Source organism: Rana temporaria, chromosome 2 (assembly GCF_905171775.1).
Source record: "Rana temporaria chromosome 2, aRanTem1.1, whole genome shotgun sequence".
Taxonomy (NCBI): Eukaryota; Metazoa; Chordata; class Amphibia; order Anura; family Ranidae; genus Rana; species Rana temporaria.
The window spans coordinates 200984795-201012084 of record NC_053490.1 but is presented as its reverse complement, the minus strand read 5'-3'; the positions used below and the strand labels follow the sequence as shown (position 1 = coordinate 201012084).

Genomic DNA, 27290 nt, shown 5'->3' with positions numbered 1-27290 from the left:
CACATTGTGTGAAGATAGATACAGCATAAGGTTTCCACTGTGGTTGCATTCCTAGAACCACCTCAATATTCCCGGGAGAAGGGGTAGCCGCGGACGTTCAACCTAGCTGCCTGGATCCTGGCAGCACATCCAAGGCTATCCACCACCACGCTCAACATGCAGATCCTAATGGGCATGCGCCCGGCCCAGCCAGCGCTACTTTTCGAAGACCCACACAAGCAGGACATAGGGGAGAAGAGGAGTAAGGACGGCCTGAAGGATGACCTGAGAAAGAAGACCATGCCTCCAAAACCAGTTGTCATGGCAACTGTGTAATGTCCTCACTTTCTTCCCACCTTGTATCCTGCTTCTGTGGGTTTGTGTGTCCTTGAAGAGCAGCGCCGGCTGGACCAGGCGCATGCACATTAGGATCTGGCCTGCCAGGATCCGGGCATGTAGGTTGAACATCCATGGCTCTCCCTTCCCCTGTCGGGATCTTGAGGAGGTTATAGGAGTGTGGCTACAGTGGAATCCTAATGCAATATCTTCACACAATGTGAGTTTGACCATTGAAGTGTTTTTAACTTTACTATATTAAAGTCGAGTTACACTATGGCAGCTTTGTGCTCCCTTGTTTTGTGTTTTGTCTAGATGTGTTCCAGCCACCCAGAGGATCCATAGAGAGCAGCAGCATCCTTTGACTTGTCTAAATTATCACCAATAGCCAGTTTTCTCTTTTGTGTGCATTTTTTGTTAAGGAGTTTGAGTTCTTCAAAGGCTGCTCTTCAACTTCATGGATCAATGGATCTGTCAGTCTATCTGTACATGGACAAATACTTAAATCATGATGGTGGGTGCTTGCAAAAAATTCTCTCACTGGCCTTTTGACAGTGTTCTATCTATTATTGGAGCTACGATAGTAAAAATATAAGCACAAAACACATAAAAAGTGTACTTCACGCAGGTCAGTGGCCAGTTATCTAGCATGATAACATATTAATGTCTCTCTGGTAAATGCTTCAGCAGCTTAACCTAGATTCATGCGTTTCTATTTCGGAATGAGTCTGCCATTTAGAGCAATATTCATGGTTTTCGCTGAACACAAGCTATAAAGCCACATGGATCAGTGGTACAGAGCTAAGGAACTGTAAAATTAGATGTCCACTTACAGCCCTATCTATGTATTTTCATTAGCCCTTTTTATTTTCTTTATCACTGTAAGTAATAAGTCACCGTTAAAGAACATTGCGGCTAACCTGCTGACTCAAACGTACCTTTCAATTTCATTTTCTCTATTACAAATCTCCAAGTAATTGTCCTTTAGTCTCAGAAATGTATAACCAAGTCTGAAAAAGAAAAGGAAGGTCACAAAGTCTCACACCGCATGCACATATGTATCATAATTTAGAATGGTTACATTTATGTAACTTCAAAAAAGGGTAGGGAAGGGGAATAACAATAAGGCACTCACGTTGGCCCACATCCGAAATATTGGTTCAAAAAGAAAAGAGTTGTACTACACTGGGTAGCGACATGGCGGACTTTAAAGGGCAATCACAGGGACGTTTATCGTTATAAAAATAAAGTTTAATTACAAAATAATACATATACAAATGAATTTCATATAAAAATTTTTATCAAAAGAGAGAACATAGATACATATTTGAGCAATAGAACGTCTCGCCGACGCGTTTCGCCTTACGGCTTCTTCTGGACGAGTTGTATGGTTTTATAACACGGAAGTATTGCTACTTGTATGTGTCAATTGAGTTGGTGATCATCCGCATCCATCAAAGATCATTGGGTTAGTACCAAAGATAAGTACGTGAGCCGGGTAACAAGGAAGACACGATCTCCTGATGGTATGGGGAGCCACAATAGTAGTAGGTTCTCAAAAATAGTATAAAAAGGCAACAACCGGGACCAGCAAGGCAGAAGGCAGGTAAGAAAGACCTGGAGGGAAAATAGATTCCGTCGCTAGGTGAGTACACTGCACTGTCCACAGTAAAGGGCAGATCAAAGGCTTTAGAACCTTGCCGCCTAAGGAGTGGTATGTGTCCCGGGGAGGTAGCAGCCTGTGGAGCACAGGCTGCTACCACTTCATTTTTGAGAACCTACTACTATTGTGGCTCCCCATACCATCAGGAGATCGTGTCTTCCTTGTTACCCGGCTCACGTACTTATCTTTGGTACTAACCCAATGATCTTTGATGGATGCGGATGATCACCAACTCAATTGACACATACAAGTAGCAATACTTCCGTGTTATAAAACCATACAACTCGTCCAGAAGAAGCCGTAAGGCGAAACGCGTCGGCGTGACGTTCTATTGCTCAAATATGTATCTATGTTCTCTCTTTTGATAACATTTTTTATATGAAATTCATTTGTATATGTATTATTTTGTAATTAAACTTTATTTTTATAACGATAAACGTCCCTGTGATTGCCCTTTAAAGTCCGCCATGTCGCTACCCAGTGTAGTACAACTCTTTTCTTTTTGATACATTTATGTAACATAATCATGAACGTTAATATTTTTTTTATGTCAAATAAAACTTGACTTTATGCCTAATAGACAGAAAGCGCATAGTGGTTCATCCCTGTGTCAGTCAGTCTTTGCTGCCTTGTGATTAGTTGTTGGTGTTCTGTAAGCCTGCCTTGGAGGGAGAGGAATTGGAGGTTGCTGAAGAATAAATTAGGTTGCCATTTGTGGCAGACTAGAAAACCAATAGCTGGTGTCAGGGGTACACTTTATAATGTATTTGAACTTTTAGGGCAACAAAAAGTTTAATTCTCTCTCTCTCTCTCTCTCTCTCTCTCTCTCTCTCTCTCTCTCTCTCTCTCTCTCTCTCTCTCTCTCTCTCTCTCTCTCTCTCTCTCTCTCTCTCTCTCTCTCTCTCTCTCTCTCTCTCTCCTGTTTACCATCATTATTGAAAGTTTTAAAAGTAAGTCCCAAATTTTGGGTTGTCCCCAGAAAAATAGAGGGAAAATCTTCCAATGGGGACACTAGTTCTGGTGACCTGAGGGTCCCCAGGGGATTCCCTTAATTTGCAGGTATTACCTATCACTACCTGTTGTGTGTATGGGGACAGATCCAAAATGAAAGAAAAAAGAAAAGTTTAGCCTATAGTTCTACTTTAAGTAAAAATTTAACATGCAAGTAAATTAAATTAGCAAAACTGATGAATTCACATCTCAGTGCTGTCTCCTGCCAGAACGGGGACCCGCCTTGTTTACATAGGCAGATTCCTTTTCTGCCCCTCTGTGGAACGATCGCGGGTGGCCTGCGGACATCGAGTCGACCGGACCCGCACAGTATCTATTGCATTAAACAATGTACAGGTACGTTGTTTCGCACAATAGAGCCACCCTACCACAGTCTATATGCGGTGGGCGGTCTTTAAGAGGTTAAAGATGTCCATACACTCTGCCGACACCACCGATTGTGAAAGAGTACCACATCCTTACCGCCCTGACCGTGAAAACCCAATATGCAGCCTAAGGTTAAACCACTTCTCTACCAGTCTCATTGTGTGGCTCTGTGTCATCTTGCACTCCCTGGGACTGAAAAGTTTCATACTTCTACAAATATCTCCAAAGGTGATCCCAGCGTATCGCAATCATATCTCCTCTCAAGCATCTCTTCTCTAGGGAGTATAAATTTAGCACGTATTTGAGGTCCTCCAGTCCCTATAATAATTTAGTTTCTCTGGAAACTCTCCAGCACATCCTTTCTGAGGATTGGTGACCAGAACCGAGGGCATACTCCAGATGCGGCCGAACCAGTTTTATAAATTGGCAGAATATTTTGTCTCATCTTTTTAACCCCCCTGGCGGTATTCCCGAGTCTGACTCTGGGTTAGATTTTTGTGCTAGGATCGGTAACCCCGAGTCAGACTCGGGCTTGCCTCGCTGGATCCACAGACAGTGTTTACTTACCTTGTCCCTGGATCCAGCGATGCCACCGCGCTGTGTGAGCGAGCGGGACCTCGCTCGATTCACACAGCGTCCTCCTGTACCGCCGATCTCCGTTCCCTGCGACGTTACGACGCACGGGTGCGGAGAACGGCGCCAAATTCAAAAACGTAAACAAACACATTACATACAGTATACTGTAATCTTATAGATTACAGTACTGTATGTAAAAAATACACACACCCCTTGTCCCTAGTGGTCTGCCCAGTGCCCTACATGTACTTTTATATAATAAAAACGGTTCTTTCTCCCTGCAAACTGTAGATTGTCCAAAAGTGTCCCTTTATGTCAAAAATGGTTTTAGAGCAGCTAGAAAACAGCGGTAATAAATTATAATCACTTCACACAGAATTGTGCGATAGCGATTTGTGGGGAAATTCGTCATAAAAAAATAAAAGTAATGACAGCGATAATTCTGCAACTGAGCAAATTTCAGTGATTTTGAGTTGATTACATTATTGAATAATTTTTACTATAATTATATTATTTGTTATAATTATTTATAATTATTTATTATATTATAATTTATAATTTTGTTTTTAAAAAAATGTCATACCCGGGATGCCTACAAGACTCATGTTTGGTCAGATTTAAGTGAGTTATTCCTAAAAATTACAGGCCTACAGTACAAATCACCAAATTTCCTTGCAAATAATGGTACTGCTTTCAGCACCTTTTTTCTGAAAGAATCATACCGCCAGGGAGGTTAAACGCATGCCAATATTCTGCTGGCTTTGGTAGCCGCAGCTTGATTCTGCATGCTATTGTTCATTCTGTCTTCTACTAGGACCCCTAGATCATTCTCCATCCTGGAAGCCCCTAGGGATTCTCCCCCTAAAGAATAACTTGCGTTTATATTTTTACCACCCAAGTGCATTACTTTACATTTTTCAATGTTAAACTTAATTTGCCTTGCAGCAGCCCACTCCATTAATTTATTCAGGTCCTCTTCTAAAATTTTTATATCCTGCTGTGTTATTGCCCTGCATATTTTTGTGTTATCAGCAAACACTGAGATCAAGCTATTAATCCAATCCTGTACATTATTTATAAATACATTTAACAGATTTGGTCCCAGGACCGAGATGCTGTTCTTTTTTGCAGGGGGCGGTTTACCTGCACTTTTTGTGCATGACTTATTGATCCACTATAGAGGTACATAGGGCCAAATCCTCAAAAGAGATACGACGGAGTAACTGCTGTTACTCCGTCGTATCCCTGGTCCTAACTATGGAACTGATCCACAGAATCAGTTTCCCATAGTTAGGACGAAGATCCGACATGTGTAATTGAATTACACTGTCGGATCTTAGGATGCAGTACCGCATCCGCCGCTGGGGGCATTTCGCGTTGAAATGCCACCTCGGGTATGCAAATTAGGACTTACGGAGATCCACAAAGCTTTTCAGCTTCGTTTTTTCTCCGTAAGTTTTATTTTGCAAACGCAAAATTAGGGCTGCTTTTACAAGGTGTAAACTGTTTACACCTTGTAAAAACAGACCTTTCTTGCTAGCGACGCGATTTTTTTTTAATTTTAAATTTTTTTTTTGGCGCCGTATCTTTTTTTTTACCCGACGCAACTTTATTGTCCCGTCGCGATCAACAAAGCCCGACGTAACGTAATTTCGCGCTATGCACGTAGGGAAAATTACGTCACGAGCATGCGCAGTACGGCCGGCGCGGGAGCGCGCCTCATTTAAATGGGAATCGCCCCCTGGAGAAGAGGAACGCCTTGCGCCGGCCGGATTTAAGTTACACCGCTCAAAATTTCTAGGTAAGTACTTTGTGGATCGGGCACTTAGGTAGAAATTTTGCGGCGGTGTAACTTAAATAGGAAAAATTACGTTGCGCCGCTTCTTTGTGGATTACCCCCATAGTGCCCACAATTATGCTGTCACTGGTCACCAAGCTATACCACCTCTGATGAAGCTATATGCACGTGTATAAATCCTACACCACAGTTTTCCCACGAAAAGCATTTAATTACTGTGAAACTCCATTAAAAAAAGTTTCACCAATGATGCATTGACACACTTGATCTAAGTCTCAGATACTTACCTCTGTATACCTTCTACAAGAGCAACTTCATCAGGGGAGGAGGAAATGTACACACTGGATTTCCCAGACTGACTGGATTTTCTCTCACCATCTATGTTGTCTTCGTCTTTCACCTGTACAGTGTGGCACAGACAGAGAGCACGGAAGAACAGATCTTCTCTTTCCTGGGGTTTTAAATAGAGAGAAGGGTTAGATACTTTTCATTCCTGTGCCTCCCTCCCACGTCCTATCTATTCGTAGAATAAAAAGTAGGGGGACACAGACAGAACGAAAACATGTTTTAAGCACAGTGAGAAAAGATTAGCTACCCTGTCAGGATTTAATTGCTTCTTGCATCACCAGAGAAGAGATTTTTCTACACTTCCTGTCTAGGTTATGGGATTCAGAAAGAATGAGAAGCAAGGAAAAATCTCTCCAATAAAGACATGGGCCCGGATTCAGAGAGCAATTGCGCCTGCGTAACCATAGTTACGCAGCGCAATTGCTGACTTGCTCCGGCGTTACGAATGCTCCTGATTCAGGAACATCGTAACGCCGACTGCAGCCTAAAATCTGCGTGGCATAAGGCTCTTATGCCACGCAGATTTTAGGCTGCATTCTTGCGATGACCGCTAGGGGGCGCTCCCATTGTGCTCAGTGTATAGTATACAAATTGCATACTAACACCGATTCACAATGTTGCGCAAGCCCTGCGTACGCAAGTTACAGAGTTTCCGTACGGCGTCTTTAGCGTAAGGCTGCCCCTTCTAATAGTAGGGGCAGCCAATGCTAAAGTATACCCACCGTTCCCGCGTCGTGAAATTTGAATTTCACGTAGTTTGCGTAAGTGATTCGTGAATGGCGCTGGACGCCATTCACGTTCACTTTGAAGCAAATGACGTCCTTGCGACCTCATTTGCCGCAATGCACGTCGGGAAAGTTTCCAGACGGCGCATGCGCTTTACGATCGGCGCGGTTTAAATGATTTAAATGATTCCCGCCCCCTGCGGGATCATTTAAATTGCGCGCGCTTACGCCGGGCAATTTTGCCGGCGCGCCCTCGCAATTTACGAAGCTACTGCTCCGTGAATCGAGGGCAGCGAGTGCGCAGAGCAAAATCGTTGCCCTGTGCCTCCGTAATTTATGCGCAAATCTTACTGAATCCGGGCCATGGACAGCAAGAACACCTGTCCAAAACTAAAAATAATCTGGGAATTTGCTTTAACTGTTGGGGGAATTACAAAATGAAAAGTGTAAATATAAATATGCAAGGAGCTACTGCACATGCATTTCTACGAAATAAGGCTAATATAAAATTATTATAAATATATTGCTGAAAGTAGGAAGGATCAAAGCTAAATTTGTCATACATTATGACTCTGGCACAGTAACAATACAAAGCACTAGAATATCCAGATAAATATTGTTCCATAAATCAGTGCTAACAAGCACACATTGCACAATAGTTCTATGTATTAGATTATGTATTACTCATTATAGAATATAAACATTGAGCATTGGGAGAACTAGCTGGCTATTCAGAACTCCTTGACTGACTTACCGTATGTACATTTTCAGCAATCTTTGGTAGTTAGTAGAACCAAAAACACAGTATAAAGCTGGATTATAGTATATGGGTTAAAGTGGGCAGAACAACATTAAACGCATGTGGCCTGGTTTTAGTAATAATTTATTAGGTTAACAGCAACTTACCAAAGCAATAACATTACTACCATAATGCTACAACCTGATATGAGGAAATGCCAAGAAAGCAACATTTCATGCACCATTTTATTGTATATAAAATATGAATGGTTAAAACAAGCTTACTTTGCCTCCAGCTCCAGGTGAAGAATCAATCATGTCAATGCCCATGCAATCATGAAGGATCTGCCCATTACAGATCACATGTGGTATGTAAACATGACCTTCAATGCAGCACTCAATAAACTCCATATTATTCTCTGTCAGTGTCCCAGTCTTATCTGTGAATATATATTCTACCTGTGGATAAAGGAGAATAATACACTGAGAGAAGGTTATAGTAAAGTACGTATAAAATGGTAAATCCTAATAAAAACCCACTACTTGTTAAAAACATAACAAAATAATGGATTTAGATAATATTGCAAAACTCTGATGGGTAACTTTTTTTAAATGATCTCCATCACCATAAAGACTTTAACATATCACTTGTTTAGTGTCCAAATTATGTAGACTTCATTTGCAGCAAAGGGCTGGAGAAGTACAGATTAACGCAATCAAATTTGTTCTGTCTAATCTGTTCCTTTGAAAGTCTAGCTCTTGTTCATCTAGTCCGTAAAGCACAAAATAAAATGTGTACACTCAAGTCTGAAATGGTTATCCTGTAAAACTGTACATGGGCAGGAAATGATTTGTCTGATCTAGCGGTGGCATCCAGAACTCATGTCTGGTGGTCTGGCGGACACTCTGGTACACCACTCAAAAATGTATGTAACATGTATGGATTAGAAAGCCTATTCTGTTCACTAATGTTGCACCCTTCCCCTTTATTGGAGTAATCAGGTCACCATCTCTCCTTAGATCTGCACAGGAACAAACATAAAGAGCTGGAGAAGCATTCCTGTTTGTGAGTTACTAGTTAAAGGTCTGCACATCCAACCAACTCCAATATCTATGGGCACTGCAACAAGCCTGAAAAATATTAATTCCAAGGATGAATCATTTTTGAATGATGCTCTAACAATTTGGGAAAGATGATGCAATGCTTTATTTATTTGCCTGTATTTTATTCTCTCCTTTAAGCCTCATGTCCAATCACTGTCCAAATCTTGCAGCCTCATCCTCCGCACCATCTTCAAAATACGCCCCTTTCAAACCAATGACAACAAAACTCTTAATTCACTCCCTGGTCATCTCTCTCGCCTTGATTACTGCAACTCCCTCCTTATTGGATTACCTCTGCATACTCTATCCCCCCTTCAGTCCATCATGAATGCTGCTGCCAGACTAATCCACCTTACCAACCGCACTGTCTCAGCTACTCCTCTCTGTCAATCCCTCCACTGGCTTCCGCTCAGCCAACAAATTAAATTAAAAATACTAATAACTACCTACAAAGCCATCCACAACTCTGCCCCCAGCTACATCACTGACCTAGTCTCTACATACCAACCTAATCTTTCTCTTCGTTCTTCTCAAGACCTCCTGCTCTCTAGCTCTCTCATCACCTCCTCCCATGCTCGTCTCCAGGACTTTTCCAGAGCCTCTCTGAGCCTATGGAACCCCCAATCTGTCCGTCTATCTCCTTTTCTATTAGCTTTTAGAGGATCCCTGAAAACCCTCCTCTTGTAATATTAAGGGGCAAAACTGTACCAAGGGTAGTAATGTAACCTTTAAAAATCAATGAAAATTCAAGGCTGCAATGTTTGGATAAAGTCATAAAACAGGCAAAGATTATTAAGGTTGGTAGACAAAATGAGAAGCAGAATCCAAACACAGAACATGATCATAAACAGAACAGAAGCTGCAGAACACTGTGATGTATATTTTGAGCCTATCAGTCATAGGTGTTCCTATGCCGCAATGTCTCCTGAAGATTAACGCAAGGCACAGGTGTTTGCAGCAGTACACACCATAGTTGCACACCACCAGTCATGGAGCTGTCTCATATCATGGGGGACAATAATTTCCTGACAAGTGTTAAGCAGAATCTAGCAGTTTTTCTATAATACCAAACAAAATATCTGGCTTGGTAGGAAAGAGAAACACTGAAACAATGGGACCTTTGAAGGGGTGAGGTCATTGCCTAAAGGTGGCTGTTTTGCAAGTGTGGGTTGATGCTAGAGAAAGTGAAACTTAGATATGAAGATGAGTGTGTGTACTAAAATACCTAAACAATACCTCAATACATGACAATAGATGATAAAAGCATGCTTGTTTTGAAAGACGATTTCATAAAGCCTGCACGGTGAATTGATACGTGAAACAACTTGGAATTTAAAGTGAACCTATTCTTAAAAAGTGCTTGAAAAAGAGGCGCTGCCATTCTTCCACCAATGGCTTGCTAGCTTTGAAACATGTTGCATGTGTGTGATGTCATTGCTGGGCGCCGTGCTTTGATGCTCTCCTAGCCTCACTCTGAATACACGGCCGGCTTTTGGTTTTCTTGGTGGCTGCCCTTACCGATACCCTGCCTTATAGTTCTATGTGTGCATATATATGTGTATATACACACACACCTTCTTACCTTTTCCCTTGGACTATTGGGTACTACTACTTGAGGTACCTGTGCTTTGCACCTTTTTTACTTGTTTACCATTTTTAAAATGTAAACTTCAAAAAAACAATCCAAATGGCATAGATCAGCATTAATAATCAATTTGAATTTTTAGTAAAAGTAGTACCCCTTTCTTGGTATGAATAAACTATACTGCTCATGAGCTCCTGCATTTGACATAAAGCCTGGGGAAATCACACATGACTAGTGCTAAGCAGGAAGTAGACCAGCATGCATATTCTGAAATACAACTGGCAACTGGCCAGTATACATTTATACATACATTGTATTTGGTCAACCTCTCATAGTGCTTTCAAGATCATCATACACATTATATTGTGATTGTAGTATCACCCCTTTTAGATAGACCAACAAGGGCTTGTCTGATTTGAGCTACGTTTATGGAATTGTTTAGGCAAAGCCTCATGGCCTCATACTACATCATTTTTATACATGTAAAGCTGATAATTTTTTTCATTTTGGACAGATTGGAGAGGGATTAGAACACCTATGAGGCAATATTGCTGTCTGTGCCCCAGTTAGACCCCTTTTCACACTGGGGCAGTTTTCAGGTGCTTGAGCACTGGAAATAGACTCAGCTAAGCTCCAAGTTATTATTATTACCGTTAGACACAATTTATATAGTGCCAACAGTTTACGCAGCTCAGTTTACGCAGCGCTTTACAATGTAGAGGGAGGACAGCACAATTACAGTACAGTTCAATACAGAAGGGACAAGAGAGTCCTGTTCATAGAGCTTACATTCTAAATGGAGGGGGTGGTGGTACAAAAGGCAATAGATGCAGGGAATAATTTGATGTGATTTAAGTGTGACTTTTCACACTCGGCGGTGGGCTTGTGGGACATTCTGAAAAGTTCTACAAGAAACATCTTTTGGGCGTGTTGGGAGCGTTGTATTTAGTGCTCCCAAAACGCCCTGACCATTGGAATAATTGGACGGCGGTTCAGAAGTGCCACAACGCGGGATTTTTTAACCAGTGGTAAAAACGCCGCTAAAACTAGCGGCACTTTACCTCGAATGTGGCCATGGCCCCAGTGTGAAAGGGGTCTTAGAGAGATTTAACCTCTCTGTTTGTCCTGTTTACCATTATCTTTAAAAGTGAAAGTAGAAGAAAACCCAAATGTTCAACAATTCTGGTGAACTGGGGGACCCAAGGAATTCCCTTAAATTTACAGGGATTTCCTTGCATTTCCTGTTTGGCTATGGGACAGGAAGTGAAGAAACATTTCTGCAATGGAACGCAGAGGGCGAAAAAAAAATATGACTGTTGTTATAACTAGGGATGTCGCGATACCGATACCAGTATCGGTACCGATACCGAGCATTTCCCTGAGTACTTGTACTTGGGGGAAATGCTCCGATGCTTCATCCGATACCTGGGCAGTCAGGGTGATCGGTGCCGCAGGGGAGTTGCAAGCACTGATCTGCCCCCTTTTCAGCTGTTTTGGGTAAAGTTATACAGCGGTGATCGGTGCTTGTAACTCCCCCCAAAGCCACATCGATCACCGTTGCCTGTTCCCCTCCGTGCTGTCCTCCCCCCTCCATGCTGTCTTCCCCCCTCCGTGCTGTATTCCCCCCCTTTGTCCTCCATGCTGTCTTTCCCCACCTCCGTCCTCCGTGCTGTCTTCCCTCCCTCCGTCCTCCGTGCTGTTCTCGCCCCCTCCATGCTGTCTTCTCCCCCCCCTCCGTGCTGTCTTCTCCCCCCCGTGCTGTCTTCCCCCCCCTCCGTGCTGTCTTCTCCCCCCTCCGTGCTGTCTTCTCCCCCCCTCCGTGCTGTCTTCTCCCCCCCTCCGTGCTGTCTTCCCCCCCTCCGTGCTGTCTTCCCCCCCCTCCGTGCTGTCCCCCCCTCTGTGCTGTCTTCTCCCCCCTCAATTTGTCAGGATGGAGAGCGGAGGTAGGCTCCTACCTTTTCCGAATGAACAGAGTCAGTGATCACTGACTATGTCCATTCATATAACTGAGCATCGTAACCTATGTTTACGATGCTTCAGTTTATGAATGGAGAGGAGCTTCTCTCCATTCATTTTAGCTGAGGCTGCAGAGAAAGAGACCGGGGAATCTGTGTTCTTAGTCCCTTTCTCTGTCTTAAAGGGGAGATGTCAGAGGTCTGTTAAGACCCCTGATATCTCACCAAAGACCCCCAACAGGGCTGAATAAAAAAAGAAAAAAAATTGCAATAAATAATTAAAAAGTAAAAAAAAAAAAAAAAACACCGACAATCCACTTCCACACCCCCCCCCCCTAAAAAAAAAAAAAAAATACTGCCACTGTCACATGACATTAAAAAAAATATCGTAAATCGGTATCGCCGGAAAAAAGTATCGGTACTTGTACTCAGTCTCAAAAAAGTGGTATCGGGACAACCCTAGTTATAACCCTCCCGTGCACTATCCAAAATGAAAAAGAAAAAAGGTTTGCCTGTAGTTCTACTTTAAAAATCAACTTTCTGCAGTTAGATCCAGCATACTGCTGACATCTGCAGTATGCTGGTCTTTTTTTTTTTTTTTTGGTACTTATCGTTTTAGCAGTATTTCTTCTATGGCTCCGAGCAGGGATTACTTCCTGGTATAGGCGTTCCCGAAGACAAGCAAGTTGATTGACAGCCTTTGATAGCGCGTCACGGCTTCCGAAAATACACACGAGTGACACTCTGCAATTTATGGTGCCTGCGCAGTCAGCTCTACACGGCAGGCACGCCAAGTGTCACCTCGGCTGTTTTCGGAAGCCGTTATGCGCTATCGAAGGCCGTCAATCAACTTGCTTGCCTTCGGGAACGCCCATTCCCCGCAGGATTCCCCGCTCGGAGCCATAGAAGAAATACTGCTAAAACAATAAGTACCAAAATAAAAAAAAAAAGACCAGCATACTGCAGATGTCAGCAGTATGCTGGATCTAACTGCAGAAAGTTGATTTTTGGGTGAACTCCCGCTTTAACTGTTCATTTACATTACATGGGACTTTATCCATGCTGTTAAACACACTGATTAGCAATCTCACATGAGATACCCCATTCTCCTCTTTAATCTTTTCCCAGTCTTGAAACCTAAATAGGAAACTCAGGGAAACTAAATAGGAAACTCAACACACATAGGGTAAAATACACTATATTACCAAAAGTATTGGAACGCCTGCCGTTACATGCACATGAACTTTAATGGCATCCCAGTCTTATTCCGAATGGTTCAATATTGAGTTGGTCCACACTTTGCAAGCCAGTATAGTTCTTCCACCCCAAACTTGCTCATCCATGTCTTCATGGACCTTGCTTTGTGCACTGGTGTGCAGTGATGTTGGTACAGGAAGGGGCCACCCTCAAACTTTTCCCACAAAGTTGGGAGCATTAAATTGTCCAAAATGTCTTGGCATGCCGACGCCTTAAGAGTTCCCTTCATTGGAACTAGGGGGCCCAGCCCAACCCCTGAAAAACAACCCCACACAATAATCCCCCCTCCACCAAATGATTTGGACCAGTGCACAAAGCAACGTCCATAAAGACATGGATGAGCAAGTTTGGGTTGGAGGAACTTGACTGACCTAAACCCGATAAAACACCTTTGGGATGAATTAGAGTGGAGACTGCAAGCCATGCATTCTCGTCGTCCAACATAAGTGCCCGACCTCACAAATAAATGCGCTTCTGGAAGAATGGTCAAACATTCCCATAGACACACTCCTAAACCTTGTGGACAGCCTACCCAGAAGAGTTGAAGCTGTTATAGCTGCAAAAGGGTGGGCCAACTCAATATTGAACCTTATGGACTAAGACGCCAGTTCATGTGTGTGTAAAGGCAGGAGTCTCAATACTTTTGGCAATATAGTGTATGTAAATGTCATACAAAATGTGGGAAGTAAACCAGAATCTGCAAGAGTGCTATCCACTAAGCCACCATACTACCCACAATTTGTGCACCACACAACCCTTTGCCAAATCAAGGAAAAAAAAAAGAAAAAATAATTTACCTAAATATACAAAATAACCATATAAAACAACAACGTGTTTCTTCTTAATAAGCAATTTAATACCATATCCTCATATAAATTAATATATCTCTGTTAATTTAAAGACAGAAGCATGTGTTCAATTACTGTGCGTCTGAAATTGGAAAGGTCTGCTATTAGTAGCTAAAGCAATTAACAACAGTGCATTTATAAGAAAGATTCCAAACAGAAGGTGCTAATTATTCCCACACATTCATCTCCTCCTTGATATCCACATCCCTGTGTTTTTACAAACAATACACATCATGGTAAATAAACACCAGCTGGCTTCCATGACGTATCTATGGATTCACATGTGAACACAGATGTGAACATTCTGCTAACCTGGTCATCTGCAGCTCAATCACATGCAATAATGGCCAGTAAGCTTTAAAATAAAATGGCAGCACTTTCGGTCATTCACTAACACATAACAAATATTGAACATAATGTAGACCACCTAAAATAAAGTAGAGTATTATATACTGTATATTGTTATCAATGATGTGTCGCCAAACCGAAGATCGTAAAACAAATAGTTGCTGTAACGTAGAAATTATTATATATTTTTTTTAATTCATCACACCAGCAAAGTGTACCAAGGGACACTTCCTTTCTTAAGCTGGTCAAAGATGTTTTGTTTGGAGCAAGAAATAAAATAAAAAATGAAGGGGCTGAGGCGGAGGTGGATGGAGGAATCCTCCTAGCTAGGACATTGTATTCTGATAGTGAGACTCCTCCACCATAAGATTACGCTGATCTGTGGCTGCAGCCGATTGGCTGCAGTGTCTGATTCACAAAGCTTTTCCAAAATTCTTGTTTGACAAAAGTCACTAAAGCTGGATACACACTATACAATTTTCTTTAGATTTTTTCCTTTAGATTTACCAAAGCCATATAATATGAGATCAAACCTTAAGAGATTCAATGTGTATGCCATCAGGCAGGCCCTTGCGCTACATAGTTTTGGTAAATCTAAATGAAATCAGACAACAAAAGTTGTATAGTGTGTATGGGGTCTAACAATCAACTTCTGTCAAATGAAGATGGCCATACATGGATTGAAATGTGTCTGGTTCCTGTTGAATCCATCTCTGGCCAGCTTAGGCTTCGTTCACACCTGAGTGTTTTGCAGCTCGACGCTTGAAGACTCTCAACAAGCAAAATCCCATTCATTTCAATGGCCCTTGTTCACATCTGAGCATCAACAGGGATCAATGAAATGAATGGAATTTCGCTTGTTGAGCTTTTTTGAGCTTCGAGCTACAAAACACTCAGTTGTGAATGAAGCCTAGCACTGACACAGTTTTCTATGGCCAAAGCTAACATTCTGGAGCATACTCACACCGTTTTAACATATACACATCCACAGTGAGCTCCGACAAAGTCAACAGGAGTAAGAGCATGTGAAGATGGACTTTGGGCCTGTGTCAATGAGGAAATGCAGCTTGCTTTTGAGATCACTTTGATACACTGAGATCATTCAGAATTCATTGACCGATGCATCTGACTTGCGGTTGACCTGCTTGAAGCTGATCTACATTTCCATAGACTTGTATGGAATGAAGCAGTCCTGAACTCAGAGGTGCAACTAGAACCTTAAGGGACCCGATGCAAGAAACCATGAAGGGCTCCCATGACCCCTTTCCAGGGCATTCATAGACATTATCTCAGAACCCTGCTGGGGTGCGCATCCAGTGTGCTCGGACACAGCTGATCACAGATCACAGTAAAGGGAAAATCACAGCAACCCTTTACCATGTGATCAAATGATCACATGTAAACAGACTTGCTGGTTATCAGTTGTCCTTTCCCCCTAACGCTGTGTCTGTGTGAGGAAAGGAGAGCTGTTAACCGGAAAGATTGTCAGTACATTATTTACACTGATAATCACAGATTAGTGCCCACGGGGGTCACCTGTCAGTGCCAATCGGTGTCATCCATCCGTGTTTATCAATGGCACCTATCAGTGCTGCCCATCTGTGAAACCTATCATTGACCATCAGTGAAACCTATCATTGCCCATCAGTGCCACCTATCAATGCTCATCAAGGCCGCCTATCAGTGCCACCTATCAGTGCCGCTTAGGGTGCAAACAGGAGGTTAGAGGCAGGAGGAGGAGGAACAAATCGGCTCTTTTCTCTCCCATCCATGCAAGGGAGGGGGAAAACTGTAAGTGCAAGCTCTGGGCTGTATGAGAGAGATGCTCCCAGCTCAGAGCCCTGTGACCAGCAACCCCACTGGGGCCCCCTCAACAGTGGTGGAACGCCAGGGCCCGGTCGCATTTGCCACCCTGGTAGTTCCGCCACTGTCTAAAATGTAGTTCTACGTTACTTATAGACCTCTACAAAACTTCCATTTCTTTTGTAAATGTTTTGTTCTAATTTATTACCTTTATGGGCCAAAAGCAGGCTTAGGGGGACTAGAATATGTGAGACAGGGAGAACATATTTGCTGAGTATCCTGTTATGAGTTTGGCATGTTGGTGTGTAAAGGGCGCTGTGCAGAAGGAAAGAGGTGCAGGGTGTGTTACCAGAGAAGAAATTAACATAACCAAACAGGTTAACAAAACAAACAAAATAAACATAGTAGATAAAGGACTTCGCTTTTTTCCTCATGGGGACTCAGCAAAAGCCAGCTCCCAACCCCGGGCCCTTGACAGGATTCTACAATCGCCCCTTATGTGTAGAAAAGAAAGGGTGAGGTAGCAATTGAACTGAACCCCGGCAAGGGAGGGTGAGCTGGAATGGTGGCGGGTGCCCACAGTGCAAACAGCGATGTCACAAAATATGAGTCATCAACAAATGTAGAAAAAAAAAAGAAACAATGCAATAAACAGTCCAGATAACGATTAGACCGTAAGAGCACGTGGGGGGGGGGGGGGGGCGACCTAGCATATAATGCTGCACCAAGGTCCATTCTGAACCACAAAGTGTCCGTAGTGGACAAGGGCTACGTTACCAGAGTCAACGAGGGACGTGGTGGGCTTGCAGGCCGGAAGATTTGAGGCGTTTGGGGGAGTCTTTGCGTGGGCTGCGTTGCTCCAGAGACCTGGGGATCGAGGACGCCTTAGATTGAGAGGCGGAGTGTGGTCCTGTGTGCATAGATTGCAGGAATTTTTCAGCCTCCATCGGGTCCTGGAAGGTGAGGTGATCACCATTAGGTGTCGTAAGTCGCAGGGTAGCTGGGAAGGCCAGCGTGAACTTGACTTGGCGTTGGTAGAGGGACGAGCAAATATGCTGGAAGGCTTTCCGTTTTTTTGAGACATCAATCGAATAGTCAGCAAACAGAAGAATCTTCACCCCATCGATTTGCAGGCCTCTAGTTAGGCGATATTTCTGAAGGATGGCGGCTTTGTCAGCATAGTTTAAGTATTTGGCAATGATCGTGCGCGGGGTAGAACGATCAGGGGAGTACACCCCCATGCGGTGGGCTCTCTCGACAGTGCAAGATCTGGTCAGACCCAAAGCTTCAGGTACACGATTTGAACAGAAATCTACCAGGGATGCGGATTTTAGCGATTCGGGTACACCGACAAAACGCAAATTGCCTCTTCTAGCTCTGTTCTCCAAATCCTCTAACTTTTGCATAATATATTGGTTGGTTTTCTCCTGCGACTCTTCAAATGCCTGCGTCTTATATAGGTCATCCTCCAGGCTGTCAATTTTGTGTTCCATTTCATTGAGGCGACAGGCGTGCTCGCTTAGCTCCTTTTTGATCTGTTGCATCCCTGCTGAGACTGCCCTTTCAACTGAGGCAGAGATAGTGGGGGCCAAAATTGCTGCCACCGCCTGAGCTATTTGCTCAATGTCAGATCCATCCCTCTGGGGCGATTGGTGGGGCTGGAGTGGGGATGCTGTGGGGTGATGCTGGGTCGGAGGTGCCAGGGTGCACGATGGAGAGGTCTGGCTGGCGCTTACCTCCATGTCCGGCGCGTCCGCCGCGCCGGAGGACAAGGCGGCATCCCCGGCCTCGATTTGGCGCTGGGCCGCCGTGGAACGCGACCCGCTTTTCTCCACAAAACGGTCCATCAGAGCGGTGACCGCGGGCACGAGGAAGGACTGCGGGGTGCCTGCCGGGGGGGATGAGTGGCGGAGCCGGTTTTTTAGGCAGATTTGCGGCCGAGGTAGCGGGAGCTGAGGAGATCTACAGCTTCCCAATGAGGCGCCTGACCCAGAAGTCTGTTCTAATTTAATATTCCAGCTTTCATTCTTCTAACACAAGTTAGAAAAAGATGGTTAACATTTGACTGGTTTGCATGGGAAACATTTTTGTCCAGTTTTATATGCGTGGTCTGCTATGTGGAAGATAAAGTGAGGTGGCTCCCGCGCCAAAATATATTACAAAACGTGCGTACAATTATAAACAATAATTATAAAGGTTAAGCTGCTCCTCAGGGTACAGGGGTGAACTGTGAAATGAGTGTTGAAGGTGCTATAGAGGGCGCTAGATAATTATTAAGATACCTGCCGTGATAGACGGTAGGTAATATATTTCACATAAATTAATAAATCTATTATAAACAATGTGAAATATAACAATATAACAATCATAAACTCCAGACTGGACTATGCCAACGCACTGTACCTCGGACTCCCAAAGTACCAAATCTCCCGCCTGCAAGTCGTACAGAATACGGCCGCCAGACTGGTGACTGGGAAAAAAAAGTGGGAATCAATCTCACCTTCGCTGAGAACCCTTCACTGGCTGCCAGTAAAAGACAGAATTGCATTTAAAGCACTCTGCCTGACACATAAGTGCATCCATGGGAAGGCTCCGCAATATCTTTGCGACAAGATAGAACCTCACAATTCGAATCGCGTTTTGCGATCCACCGACCAAAATCTGGTCAGGATACCAAAAACTAAATACAAATCCAAAGGAGAAAGAAGGTTTGCTTTCCAGGGTCCTAGACTATGGAACGCTTTACCAACCAGCATTCGTTTGGAGGAAAACCACCTGATTTTCAGAAGACGGATCAAAACTCTGCTCTTTTGAGGTCATGAGTCACAGACAACTAGCGCCCAGAAGCGATTCAGTTCGCATGTGTTGCGCTCTATAAATTTTTCATTCATTCATTCATTCATTATAAACCAATGACAAAAAAGTTAATGCTTCACTCAATATATAGCATATACGGTATATGATATTAGTCATAAAACATAATTACTCATAAAAATCTCCTACTGCTGTGTGCTATGCAGTCTGCTATGTGATATAATGTTCAACCTTCTTCCCTTTTTGATGTGAGAAAGGAGGAGACGCAGGTACTCACATAAAACCATGTGCAGCAGGCAAACATTTTAGCTATATAAAAAGGACAGGACAAAGAAGGGCATGCTAGAGCTATAAAACAAAATCGATGTATATGCAGGTATTTGTCTTTTTTCTCTTTACCCAGCCATCAAAACAGGAAGAGGAGGTAGATAGAGAAATATTAATGAGCACAAGTACTTCAGTAGAATTTTGCAACGTATTTTAAAAGACACTAGGGAATGCAAAACAGTCAGATAAAATTCTTAAACTGCTCTAGTGCTAAAATGTTTCTTTCATTGAACAATGCCCAAATGACAACCTGAATTGAAACTTTGCCTACATTAAAACATCTTCAATTAAACTATTTTATAAAAGCAAAGCTCTGCAAAATGTACCGTATATACCCGTATAAGCCGACCCGAGTAAAAAAAAAATGGCAAAACGTATAAGCCTAGGGTGAGAATGCAGCAGCCACTGTAAGCAGAAAAGAGGGTCAACAATGCCCATTTGCACGCCTCACTGTGACCATTTGCATGCCTCACTGTGCCCATTGCAACCTCACTGTGCCCATTACCTCACTGTGCCCATAACAACCTCACTTTGCCCATTGCAGTGTACCTGAAATTCTTGACCGGCTGTGCTGCAGGCGTCCATTTTTTACACTTTTTTACACATTTGTTTAACACTGTGTTCAGTGTTCCGGCTATCACGGATGTTCTTTCATTCTCGGACTCACTGTCCAAGCAGACACTGTGTTCAGTGTTTTGCCAATCACGGACATTCTTCCATTCTCGGACAAGAGAAGGTCCGTGATAGGCGGAACACTGAACACAGTGTCTGCTGGGAAACTGGGTCAGAGAATGAAAGAACGTCCGTGATAGGCTGAAGAGTGAACACAGTGTTAAACGCCTATCACGGAACGGGACCAGGAAAAAGCCGCAAGTTTTAAAAAATGGACGCCCAAGGTACACTGACTCAAGTATAAGCCGAGAGCGGTATTTTCAGCCCTAAAAAAAGGGCTGAAAGACTTGGCTTATACTCGAGTATATACGGTATGCACTTCTGATGAATGACTTCTGTTATCTTTCTGGTCTCTCCTGACTAAGTCCTTGGTCCCCATGATGTATCAGGTAGGGGCCTTTTTATCTTCTAAAAAAAAAAAAATGATATTTTAAATTCCTTGTGCTCCATACTAGTACAGCCTGGTCCAAAAATAGCACTGCTAGGTATTATACCGGACGATATCCTCCCAGTTGAAGCGCATATGATGTGGTTGAGAACTATGTATATGGCTCTTTAAGGGATACTATGGGTTAGTTTTAAAAAAAAAATTAAAACAAACATGTCATACTTACCTCCAGGTAAGGTGAGGTGTGTTTTTTTTTCTCTTGTTGTATTGATGTTATGTGATGGAATTGTTATAGGTGTTCTTTTGTTGTATAATGTGAAAACTTAATTAAAATTATTTGATTGGAAAAAAAAAATGCCAAAGTGCCGAAGACCATAAAGCATGCAAACCAGTCACAACTTCTCATTAGGAAAGTGATTTAAATCAGCATCTTAAAAATATGTTGGTTCCAAAATGCATACAATTGGAATTTTCATTTTACTGGATAGGTAAGTTAGGGTGCTGATGTACACACAACTGCTTGCAAAGTACCTGATTACATAAATTCTTGTATCAACTGAGCAAAGATGTGACCTTGGAGGGCTGTCCAACAAGGCAATAGGGATTGTTTCTAGTCATGGGAAGTGCAGATTAAAGCACACCGAGATTTTTCAACAAACAGAAGCAGCCACTAATTGTGCTCCTTCTATGGGGAAAACAGAATGTGGGACATGTATCAATGTTGTGACACAGCAAAGCTAAACAGGAGCAGTGAGACAAATTGCATGGAAGGTTCATTATAAGGTTACAGTTCGAGTCATAAATTCCTCACTCGGCTGCTCTGTAACACTGTACTAAATGAAAGCTGACCCTTAACACTTTTTAATTATGCATCTATGTGAAAATCTGTCTCATCTTCAGTAATAAATCTATCCCACACATTGCAAATCTGTTGCAGTTGGCTACCCAAGAAAACAGACACACCCGGGTCATAAAAACACTGTAAACCTGTCGCAGAGACTTTGCTAAGTGCTATATGGCAGGCAGCATGATTTTTGTCTAAATTTGGCACTAATTTGCTTGATAAATGTCCCCCCAATGTGTATTTTACCAAATTTGCTCACTAACATCCATCAGCCAAGTGAGGCACATCGTTTTGCTCGTCGAGTTCCTTGTTAGGCTGTCGAGGATCTCGGCGAGCCAAATTTCCCCATTCCCGTCGAGGAAAAAGAAGACATGCTCTCTTTTTGGCTCGATGAGATCCTCGACAGTTTCCTCGTCGAAAAATGTACACACGACCGGTTTCCTCAGCAAAAAAAAAAAAAACAGCAAATTTCTTGCTGGTTTTTGCCGAGAAACTCGGTCGTGTGTACGAGGCCTCAGACTGTCATCGACATTGAAGATAGACAGATGTCTCACCATCCATTTTTTTGGAACATTTATCATTTATACATTTATATTAACAAATAAGATCCTTTGATAATTTTATTGAAGAATAAATGATTGAATGTTATTTGGTTGCTAAATAATTTTTAGTTACAGTACTATAAGCATTTGGAGAGAACCAAAATACATTGACAAATTTACTGTTGAGTATGTAAATCTTCAGTGATTAAGTGTATAACCTGTAAGGGAGCCGTCTAACAAAAAGGTAAAAAAATACAAAAAATAAATAAAATAAATCTAGAAAAAGGAAAACATAGACAGCAGCTATCATTAAGGCAGATAAACAAAAATGTAACACTGTAGGGAATAAATCACAAGGGACTGCTGAAAGACACAAACACCATGATGTGGTATAACCTCAGGGCTTAAGAAATGCTATATTGTAATACAGCAGAAGAAAAATGCATTTAACGTGTTAATATAATCATAATGTGTCACAGATATAGCCACTACATCCTAATCAGCGTGCAAATACATAGAATAAAGAACAGAATTTGTAATGTTAATCTTTTAATCAAAACAACTGCCTTCAGAATTATAAGGGCTCATTAAAATGAGTGTTCTAGTCAAGCACTGCATTTTCCTTCCCAATGCATGCAGCTGTATTTTAATAGAAAACGCAGCATTTCACAAGAAAATTATGCATTTGATCTGCTTTGTCTGCAGTTCAAACACACCTTATAGGACATCCTGCATCCAAAATGTAACAGCACAACGTAAAGCAGGTGAAATGCAGCTTCTGAACTGCTTTGTATTATTCAATAACTTTACATGGAATTTTGCTGATCTGCGAACTTGTGTCAAATGCAGGAAAACAATGACCGTGCCCAACACCCATGAGCCCAAATAATGTTTTGAAAGACCAACACAGAAAATAATCAAGAAACTATTAGAACTATTAGAAACTTGCGCCTTTTGTATGCCTAAAATGGATAAGAAAGCAAATAACAAAAATTACCTAAATATCTTAGTTTCTGTACATGTATGAGTAGTTGTTCACACATGGGTGATTAAAGGGGTTGTAACTCTTCGTGCTTTTTCACCTTAATGCATTAAGGTGAAAAAACACCTTGTACTCTCCGGCCTCCCCGACCCTCCGTTTTACTTACCTGAGCCCCGAACTTCCGTGAGTGCGATCCCGCGGCACTTTCTAAACGGCTTGTCGGCTCTTCATTGATTAGATAGCAGCGCAGCCATTGGCTCCCGCTGCTGGCAATCAAATCAATGATGCGGCACGCCAGGGGCGGGGCCGAATGTGTATCACACAGGAGAGCGCCCGCAAGGTAACCCTCTTGGGAGAGAGCTTCCCAGACGAGCCACGAGAGCCGATGTGGGACCCCAGAAGAGGATGATAGGGGCCACTCGGTGCAAAACGAACTGCACAGTGGAGGAAAGTATGACATGTTTGTTTAAAAAAAAAAGAAAGATGAAAAACTGAACCTATAATACCACTTTAATATTAGTTGCATTACATAACATGCCAAATTTACTTTCCATTTTTTACCTGTCCAAGCTCTTCGTTCAGATCGGAGGTGTTTACCAAAGGACCTTCTCCGATTGTCTCATCAAACATCTCCTCATCCCATGTGAGGAAATAGGAGCCCAGGAATTTCTGCATTTCCACCGTGACGTACATAGAGACAGGAATAATGTAGTTGAAAAGGACCATAAAAGCCAGAAAGTCTGTGAATGCTCTGATTAACTGCAACGACACAAAACAGACAAAAATATATATTTTTTTTAACACATAAAATCAATTCATTTTACGCGCAACTAGAAACATAAGTACGAAAAACAACGTCGCAGAGACGCCAAGAAGACATAAGGTAAGACAAGAGAAGCAAAGGAGACAATACAAATTGTAGGAGACGTAAGCAACAGAGAAGGGAATGGGGGGGGGGGGGACACAAGCAGTTCTGAAATGGACATTAACAAAATGAACACAATGTTTTCTTACCAAGTGTCTTTGTCTTTCAGAGTCTGTCTTTTGGTTGTACCAAGGCTCATCCCTGGAAGCCTCACTCTGCCATACATATTTCAACACAGTGTTTATTACAGCTTTACTGATGAGAATACACAGGTAGACTATAAGGTAGGCATTCATTGACCTAAAAGAAAAATATCAAGTCATCTGTGAGCTGTATTTGGCTCCTTATTATACAGAAAATACATCTGTATATGTTATTTTTAGTTATTAATATCCTGGAACAGCATGACAGCTTAGAAAGGATATTCTTAGCCATACTAGAAATATTGATTAAAACATACAATGCAAAGCACTGGACTTACAAAGGCAGCACTGGGGATGGCTCAGATAGCGGATCATACATATTTTGGTCTAATACAAATAGCTGATAGTTTGTTTCTTATGTACATTGCATGCACGTGTGTCCCACTGAGAACACCAAAAACTTCACAGGAATGCCTAAACAAGAGCATGAAATTTTCTTTTTTCTTTCAAGTCAAAAGTGGTTCTTAATTGCTAGTGCATGGAAAATGTCACCCTTTACATACTTGCAGTATTTACTGCTGACCAAGGCTGTAATATTAGATTGTGTACATATAGAGGAGGAGATATTAAAGTGTTACTAAACCCACAACCGTAAAATCAGTCTGTAAATGTAAAGTATGCTGGTTATGCTCACTGTGGAACCTAAGGTGTTAATCCTCTGCATTGTGTAAAAAGGCTGTTTGATCCTGTATGTACAGATCCTCCCCTCCCTACACTGTCCCCCTGGACAAGCACGGATAACACAGAGCCTTTGGAGTCAGGCTGCACATGCTCAGTTTGGTGTGTATTGCTAGAAAGTTAATTTTTTTCTTGGGAGAGTGCACATGATCGGCACAGGGCCAATTAGCACTGTCCAGACAGATAGCTGGATTCAGGTAGGGCGGCTTACTTTTGAGGCGGCGTAGCGCATCGCATATACGTTACGCCGCAAGTCAAGAGGCAAGTGCTGTATTCACAAAGCACTTGCCTCCTAAATTACGGTGGCGTAGCGTCAATGGGCCGGCGTAAGCGCGCCTAATTCAAATGAGGATGAGGGGGGCGTGTTTTATGTAAATCACTCGTGACCCGACGTGATTGACGTTTTTTACGAACGGCACATGCGCCGTCCGTGGACATGTCCCAGTGTGCATTGCTCCAAAGTACACCGCAAGGACGTATTGGTTTCGACGTGAACGTAAATTACGTCCAGCCCCATTCATGGACGACTTACGCAAACGACATACATTTTTCAAATTTCGACGCGGGAACGATGGCCATACTTAACATTGACTAGGCCAGCTATTTGTTCGACTAACTTTACGCTGGGATTCGCCTTAAGTAAATGGCGTATCTTTACTGCGACGGGCAAGCGTACGTTCGTGAATTGGCGTATCTCGCGTAAATCAGTGTTCACGCCCCTAGCGGCCGGCGGAACTAGACAGATAAGATACGACGGCGCAGGCCGTCGTATCTTAGCTAGGTTTAAGTGTATCTCAGTTTGAGAATACACTTAAACATACGACGGCTTAGATTTCGAGTTACGACGGCGTATCTACTGATACGCCGGCGTAACTCTTTGTGAATCTAGCTAAGAGTGTCAGGAGCCCTGCAGCCTCATAGGACAGCTCAGTGCAGTATGAAAACTCCTACAAGCTTCACCAGGAACTGATAGAAGTCACAAGACTGCTCTATACTGCTACTGAAAAAAGGTATTTATCACTCTATATTTACTAAAATAATTGTATTTCCATGTTCTGTGTACTGCGGGAGACCAGATATAGTGAATACATTCAAATTTAAACAGAATGTACAAGCTAGCAGAAGGAATGGAAATGTGGGGAAGAAGAAGCACATATTCAACACACCCAAATGTGAAATACCTGCAGCGGTGGAGGAGCAGGCACACCATTTGAAGACAAGGGCTGCAGGGAAAGTAACTATAGGAGGTTTTCTATTAGGAAGTGTGCTTAGTTTACAAGTGACCTTATAGTGACAGTCATTTAAAATGATTGTTGTCTTAAAAAAATAAATGTATAATAAATCCGCGCCACAGATATGGGATCAAATTACTTTGGATCAGCAGCAGGTACTATATCATAGTATATGTGAAAATAAATATCAATTTAAAAGACAAGTGTGGGAAGCCAGAAAAAAAAAAAAAAAAAAAATAACTTTTGTACTCTTATATGGCTGCAGCAATGGATTGAGACGTTCCCCTCTCGCTCTACATCGAGAGCTGAGTGATCGAAGACTGCCGATTGCCCAGTTCTCAGATCCATTTTGAGTGCTCTGCCCCTGCAGCTTTTACTGGAGCGCCAGACTGTGGAGGGGGCGGGAGAAGCTGGCTCAGGCTCTTAGCAGTGCACTGAGAGGCTGGACCAGCTGTCATTTGGGCATCTGGGCTCTGTGATGTCACAACTGGCTCAGTGATGTCGAAAAAACAGCAGGCTTTAGTCTACTGTCGGCTGAATATGGATCCCAAGAGTGCAGAACTAAGTGCACTCCTGTAATCCAAAGGAGAAGTATGGCCAAAAAATGTTTTGGCCATACTTCTCCTTTAATTCAGCACGGTCTTTATTAAATTGACATCTTTAAAAAATAAATCACAATCCTTTACAGACATGTTATACTTACCTGCTCTTTGCAATGGTTTTGCACAGAGCAGACTTGATCTTCCTCTTCTCGGATCCTCCATGGAAGCATTTGTGCTGCTTGTTCCCAAGCCAGCTGAGCTCTGTGTGTCCATTGACACACAGATTGCGCCAATGCACACCCTCCTCACTGCCAGTGATTTGACATCCTGCAGCTTTGTCTGAGCCAATGAGAAGGGAGAGAGCCTCCGCTCTCGGGCACAGTGTTGCATAAAATACATTAAGGTAAAAAACCTTCTGCCTTTAGGACCACTTTAATGGATGTTTTGAAACGTTCTTTGCAGAACTAGGTCTTTATTTATTTTTTAATCGGATTCTTTTTATATTCTTTTATCATATGTCTTTCTTTTGGTACACAATCCATATAGCTGGCCATACACTAGTAGTTTTTTTTACTGATAATTTGTACAATTCTGTTCAGCGCATTCAATGACGAAGAACTTTTAAAAAACATTTGCTTTAACATTTGATTTTGAAGTGAACGGACATTCCAGAACAAAAACCCGATACACTGTAAGAAATTAACTCATTCCAAAAAAAAAACCTACTCCTTTGATTTTTTTTATGGCTGTTGTTGAAACAA

At 42.5% G+C, this 27290-nt stretch overlaps 1 protein-coding gene across 6 annotated transcripts in view; it reads right to left on the bottom strand.

Moving 5' to 3' along the window:
- Positions 1–27290, bottom strand: part of ATP11A (ATPase phospholipid transporting 11A) — a 251388-nt gene that overhangs the window by 66712 nt on the left and 157386 nt on the right. For all 6 annotated transcript variants that reach the window (XM_040336232.1, XM_040336233.1, XM_040336230.1 and 3 more), the window contains exons 11-15: positions 24024–24174; positions 23571–23768; positions 7826–7999; positions 6017–6180; positions 1254–1325 (exon numbers count right to left, since the gene is read on the bottom strand). In XM_040336232.1, coding sequence (XP_040192166.1) covers positions 1254–1325; positions 6017–6180; positions 7826–7999; positions 23571–23768; positions 24024–24174 — 759 coding nt within the window. The remainder of the gene's footprint in view (positions 1–1253; positions 1326–6016; positions 6181–7825; positions 8000–23570; positions 23769–24023; positions 24175–27290) is intronic.